Source organism: Indicator indicator, chromosome 28 (genome assembly GCF_027791375.1).
Source record: "Indicator indicator isolate 239-I01 chromosome 28, UM_Iind_1.1, whole genome shotgun sequence".
Taxonomy (NCBI): Eukaryota; Metazoa; Chordata; class Aves; order Piciformes; family Indicatoridae; genus Indicator; species Indicator indicator.
Window position 1 is genome coordinate 1,626,865 of NC_072037.1, and position 6,246 is coordinate 1,633,110.

At 58.8% G+C, this 6,246-nt stretch overlaps 1 protein-coding gene across 1 annotated transcript in view; it reads right to left on the bottom strand.

The window, feature by feature from the left end:
* The window catches only part of RGS3 (regulator of G protein signaling 3), a 107,984-nt gene extending 102,492 nt beyond the window's left edge, over positions 1–5,492 (bottom strand). Inside the window, exon 1 of the mRNA XM_054393580.1 lies at positions 5,408–5,492. Coding sequence (XP_054249555.1) covers positions 5,408–5,492 — 85 coding nt within the window. The remainder of the gene's footprint in view (positions 1–5,407) is intronic.
* Positions 5,493–6,246: the final 754 nt, after the last annotated feature.

Sequence of the window (6,246 nt, forward strand, 5' to 3'; positions counted from 1 at the left end):
GGTCTCATCGGGCCCCATAGATTTGTGTGGTGCAGCAGGTCACTGAGCATCTCCTCTTGGCTTATGGGGGCTTCATTCTGCTGCCCATCCCTCGCTGCCTGCTCAGGGGGCTGGGTACCCAGTGAACAACTGCTCTTGCTACTGCAGACTGAGGTGAAGGAGGTACTGAGGGCCTCATCCTTTTCCTCATCATTGGTGACTGTTTCCCCCACATCCAGCAGAGGCTGCAGATCCTCCATAACCCTACTTTTGGTTTTAAGGTATTTCCAGCAATGGTTTTTACTCTTTTCACAGCATTAGCCACTTGATGTTCTAGCTTGGCTTTGGTCCTCCTCATTTTCTCCCTACATATCCTCATGACATCCTTGTAGTCCTCCTCAGTGGCTTCCAAAGCTCACAAAGCTCACTCCTTTCCTTCCTGAGTTCCAGCCAAAGCTCTCTTTAGCCAGACTGGTCTCCTTCCCTGCCAGCTCCTCATTGGTTCTTCTGCATCAGAAAGTTCATCTTGTGGCACACCAGGACAGCCTGCTCCTGCTCCTCAAAGATTTCCTTCTTGAGCAATGTCCATCCTGCCTGGACTCCTTGGTCCTTCAGGACTGCCAAGGAACTCTGTCAACCAGGCAGATCTAGCAGGGCACCTTCCCTAGCTGGCTCCCTCACCAGCTGGGTCAGGAAGGTCTCTTCCACACACTCCAGGAGCCTCCTGAACTGTTTCCTCTCTGCTCTCTTCTATTTCCTATTTTCAGCAGACATCTGGATAGTTCAAGTTCCCCATGAGAACAAGGGCTGGTGACTGTGAGGCTCCTCCCAGCTGCTTATAGAGCACTTTGTCTGCTTCTTGATGCTGGCTGAGTGGTCTGTAACAGACTCCCACCAGGATATCTGCCTTGGTGCCCTTCCCCTTGATTCTTATCCTATCAACACCATCATTACACTCCAGGCAATCAAAACACTGCCTGACACACAGGGCCCTGCCACCACCTCTCCTTCCTTGCCTACCCCCTCAGAAGAGTTTGTAGCCATCCATGGCAGCAGTCAAGGTGTGTGAGTCCTTCCCCCATGCTTCTGCCATGCCAATGCTGTTCCTGCTGCACAATGGCTTCTGCTGTGTGCTGTCCATGCTGCATGCTCTTGTGTCTCACAGCTCCAGATACACAAAACCATCCCAGGGCAGCCTAAACCCTGCCTTCTCAGCACAGGATCACAGGATCACAGGATGTTAGGGGTTGGACCTCTGAACACCATCGACTCCAAGCCCCTGCCAGAGCAGGAGCACAGAATCCAGCACAGGTCACACAGGAACACATCCAGATGGGGCTGGAAAGTCTCCAGAGAAGGAGACTCCACAACCTCTCTGGGCAGCCTGCTCCAGGGCTCTGTGACCCTCACAGTCAAGAAGTTTCTCCTCATGTTGAAGTGGAACCTCCTGTGCTGCAGTTTCCATCCATTGCCTCTTGTCCTGTCCCAGGGCACAACTGAGCAGAGCCTGTCCCTGTCCCCTCCCTCCTGACCCCCAGCCCTCAGCTATTGATAGACATTGATCAGATCCCTCTCAGCCTTCTCCTCTCCAGACTAAACAGCTCCAGGGCTCTCAGCCTCTCCTCACAGGCAGTGCTCCAGGCCCTTCAGCATCCTGGTAGCCCTCCCTTGGACTCTCTCCAGCAGATCCCTGTCCCTCCTGAACTGGGGAGCCCAGAACTGGATACAATATTCCAGGTGAGGTCTCACCAGGGCAGAGTAGAGGGAGAGGAGAACCTCCCTGGACCTGCTGGTCACACTCTGAATGCCCCCCAGGACCCCATTGGCCTTCTTGGCCCCCAGGGCACATTGCTGTCCCATGCAGAACTTGTTGTCCCCCAGCACTCCCAGATCCTTCTCCACAGGGCTGTACTCCAGCAGATCCCCTCCCAACCTGTCCTGCTGCAGTTCATTCTTCCTTCCCAGCTGCAGGACTCTGTACTTCTCCTTATTGAGCCTCATTAGGTTCCTCTCTGCCCAGCTCTCAGTCTGTCCAGGTCTCACTGAAAGGCCTCACAGCCTTCAGGTGTCTCAGCCAAGCCTCCAGCTTGGTATTGTCACAGATAAGCTCTGATGGCAGGAGGCACAAGGCCATGGCAGAGGGCAGTGGGAGCACCAAGGTGGAGCAGTGGCTGTGGGATGAGGTAGCCCTTGTGTCACACCCAGCCCACATTCCACTTCCTCTTTGCCTCCTCCCTGGGCTTTTGTGTGGGCAAGGAGCTGTCACCCCTGCAGAAGGTGACAATGGGCCAAGCTGCAGATGGCCTGGACGAGTGCCAAGGACAACTGGAGCCTTTGGTGGCAGGAACATGCAGGGTCAGCCCAAGCTGGCCCCACTGGGGCCATGGGGGCCATGGCACCAACCAGCTTCTATCCCCCCACTGCTGCAGGACCTCACTCCATGCACCCCTGACCCCCCAGCGTGCCACATCTGCTCAGGGGTGCTGGGGGAGCAGAGGGGCTTCCAACCCCCTTGCTGTGACAGCCACAGCAGCTCCTTGTCACCAGCACTACCAAGCAGGGATACAGCAAGGACCAATGCAGCCCCGATGGCAGCACGAAGCCAGCTCCCAGGGAAGGGGGCAGGGCAAGGGCAGAACCCAGCAGCCTCCTGCAGCTCCTGGGACCAGTCCAGGCTGGTGGGCAGCCAGGTGTTATGGGTGTGCAAGGGAGAGCAAGGAGAGAAAGCAAAGACCCAGGTGGGGCACACCAGGACAGCTCTGTGGCAGCTAATGCCAATTCACAACAGTCAGAATATTGACCCCCACTTCCACCATGCCACCCCCACTTCCACCATGCCACCCCCACTTCCACCATGCCACCCCCACTTCCACCATGCCACCCCCACTTCCATCATGCCACCCCCACTTCCATCATGCCACCCCCACTTCCATCATGCCAGCCCAGGCTTTTGGACCAAGACCTGAACCCTTCTCTCTCCAGATCTCTGAGGCTGTGGGAAGCCTCTGGCTGCTCCACCATTAGCTTGTACCACAAGATGCAAGCTCAGTGCCTCAGACCAGCCAAGCATGACAGGAGTCAGCCCAGAATGGGCCCTGGGGAGGAGAATGGAAGCTTTTGTGTGAGGAAGTTCTGGGTGGGGGGAAGGAGGAAGCTTTACACCCAGCCCTGGCCTGGACATGCTTTGAGCTGCTCCTGGGGCAGCAGATGTGGCCCAGGCTGCTGCAGAGTGAGGGCTGGGGTCAGATGGGACTCATGCATCCTGTGTGTCACTGCTGCCTCTGGTACAGGGATGGTGCCACTCACCCTCTGTCACAGCTGACACCAGTGCCAAAGGGAGGAGAGCAGGGAGAAACTGGGCAGGTTTGCCTTTGCAGAAGTGCCACACACTGCCTAGCAGAGAAGGACCTGGGGGTGCTGGTTGTCAGCAAGCTGAACATGAGCCAGGATGTGCCCAGGTGGGCAAGAAGGCCACCAGCATCCTGGCCTGGACCAGCAATGGTGTGGCCAGCAGGAGCAGGGCAGGGATTGTCCTCCTGTGCTGGGCACTGGGGAGGCCACACCTTCAGTTTGGGCTCAGTTTTGAGCCCCTCACTCCAAGAAGGATATTGAGAGGCTGGAGCAGGGCCAGAGAAGGGCAACAAAGCTGGGGAAGGGTCTGGAGAACAGGGCTGGGGAGGAGCAGCTGAGGGAGCTGGGGGTGTTCAATGTGGAGAAGAGGAGGCTGAGGGAGACCTCATTGCTCTCTACAGCTCCCTGAAGGGAGGCTGCAGTGAGGTGGGGGTTGGGCTCTTTTCCAAGTAACAATTGATAGGAAGCTGTCCCAGGGGAGGTTCAGGTTGAACGTTAGAAGAAACCCTGGAACAGGAGGCCCTGACACAGCCTGTCCAGGTCACCTGTGCTCAGGGAAGGTTTATTAAGCCAATGGGAAGAGATGCAAAAAGTGGCCAGGGGAAACAGAGAGCAGAGAGCTCAGCTCACAGCAGGACCCCACACAGCTCCTGGGTGCACAGCCCAGCACAGAGAACAGGACTGCAGCAGGGAGGGCACCAGGCCCTGTCCATCTGGACCTCACAGGGCCAGGAGAAGAGATTCAAGCTGATGAACAAAGCTGGCACGAGGACAAGAGGGAAAAACTGGGTGTGAGCAAGCACAAGATGGTAATCAAGCAGGGTCCTACCCATGAGAGAAGTTTGCCAGGCTAAGGCAGGGGACACATGAATGTTGTCCTTGGGGAGCAGACCCAGCAGGCAGGAAAATCTGCTCCTTGCTGATGGCCTGAGAGATGGAAACTGGGGGTTCTGCTCCTCACTGCAGGAAAAACACAGGTTTTGTCCTGGCTGGGGCAGCCAAGAGCCATTGGTGCACACACCAGGGAGATTCCTACCAGAGAAAAGCTGTCAAATAACAGCCTGGGCATGTGCACAAGGTGGAGCACCCCAAGATGACCATGGGCCCTGGCACCAGCCCTTTGAAAACCCTCTCCTTGGCCACCCACATGCAGAGGGCTGTGCTAGCCCTGTCATGCCTCTGCCCTCCTGCTCAGAGCACCAACGTGACACCAGAGATGGGCAGTCCACGAAGGCAACTGTGCCTGCAGAAATGTTTGGTTACAGAGCCAATGGCACCACACAGCTCTCATGCTTGGCACACATGAGTCCAACAGAAGCCAGGAGGCCTTTGGGTTCCAGGCTGTGCTCAGCCAATGAATGGTCCCAAGCCAAAAGGGGGAAGCAGCAGATCCCTGGCTGCCCAGGGAGGGAACACCCTGCTCCTCCCTGCTCCCTGAGGCCTCTCTAACCACTCATTGCCCCACTGCCAGCCCTGCTCCCTGGCACAAGCAAAAGCTTTGGAAGAAAACTGCTTTTTCCAAGTGGCACTCAGGAAGGGCAAACAGCTTCCCAGAGAGCTGCTGACAAACCACCACCCACCACAAGCAACAGCCATGACTTCTGCTGCCCAATGCACCTGTTGGCAGGGTGGGTAACCATAGCCCAACCATTGCTGTGCCAGCTCCAGCCTGCAGTGCTCAGCCACCACTGCCCACAGGTTCCTTCCAGCCCTTGCTGCCAAACTGAGGTAGCCACAGAAATACCCCCAAAGAGCAGAGATGCTGCTCTAAGAGGGGTCACAGCTCCAGCCAGCCCTACACAATGACCCCAGCTTGTGCCCATCCAGGGGACAGAGTGACCAGGCTGTTGGGCACCTGGCTGCCTGCTACAGTGGCCACAGCTTGGCTTCAGGGCACTTGGCAGTGCCCCAGCTCGATGCAGCCAGGTTTTATTCCAGCTCAGTAAGCTGCTGCTCAGCCTTCAGGGAGCAGCTCTGCAGCTGATGCATTCCATGCTGGACTTTGGCCATGACTTGCTGCAGCCCCTGTGCCACACCAGCCAGGGGCACAGCCACGGCCCCCCGGCTCCAGGCTTACCGAACGTGGCGAGGCAGAAGGGACCTCCCAGGGGCTCAGCCGGGCGGGGGCAGAGTGACACTCTGTGGGCACTGCCAGCCTCCATGGCAGGACAGCTCCAGCGAGCCGGGAGCTGGAGCCCTCCCAGCGTGGCACAGGAATGCTGGGAGCCGTTGGAGCCAGGAGGGACAGCAGCCCCGGGCCGGGTTCCCATGGGACACGCTCCAACTGCCACAGTTTGAACAGCGTCACTCCCGTGGGCCCGCGGGGCACGATGGGCACCACGCCTGGCTGGGCACATGGGCATGGCCACAGCCAAGGGCAGCGCTCTGCCCTCCCCTGCACAGCCCAGACCCACCCCAGCACCACCCCCACTGCACACCCCAGACCCACCCCAGCACCACCCCCACTGCACACCCCAGACCCACCCCAGCACCACCCCACTGCACACCCCAGACCCACCCCAGCACCATCCCCACTGCACACCCCAGACCCACCCCAGCACCACCCCCACTGCACACCCCAGACCCACCCCAGCACCACCCCCACTGCACACCCCAGACCCACCCCAGCACCACCCCCACTGCACACCCCAGACCCACCCCAGCACCACCCCCACTGCACACCCCAGACCCACCCCAGCACCATCCCCACTGCACACCCCAGACCCACCCCAGCACCACCCCCACTGCACACCCCAGACCCACCCCAGCACCACCCCCACTGCACACCCCAGACCCACCCCAGCACCACCCCCACTGCACACCCCAGACCCACCCCAGCACCACCCCCACTGCACACCCCAGACCCACCCCAGCACCACCCCCACTGCACACCCCAGACCCACCCCAGCACCATCC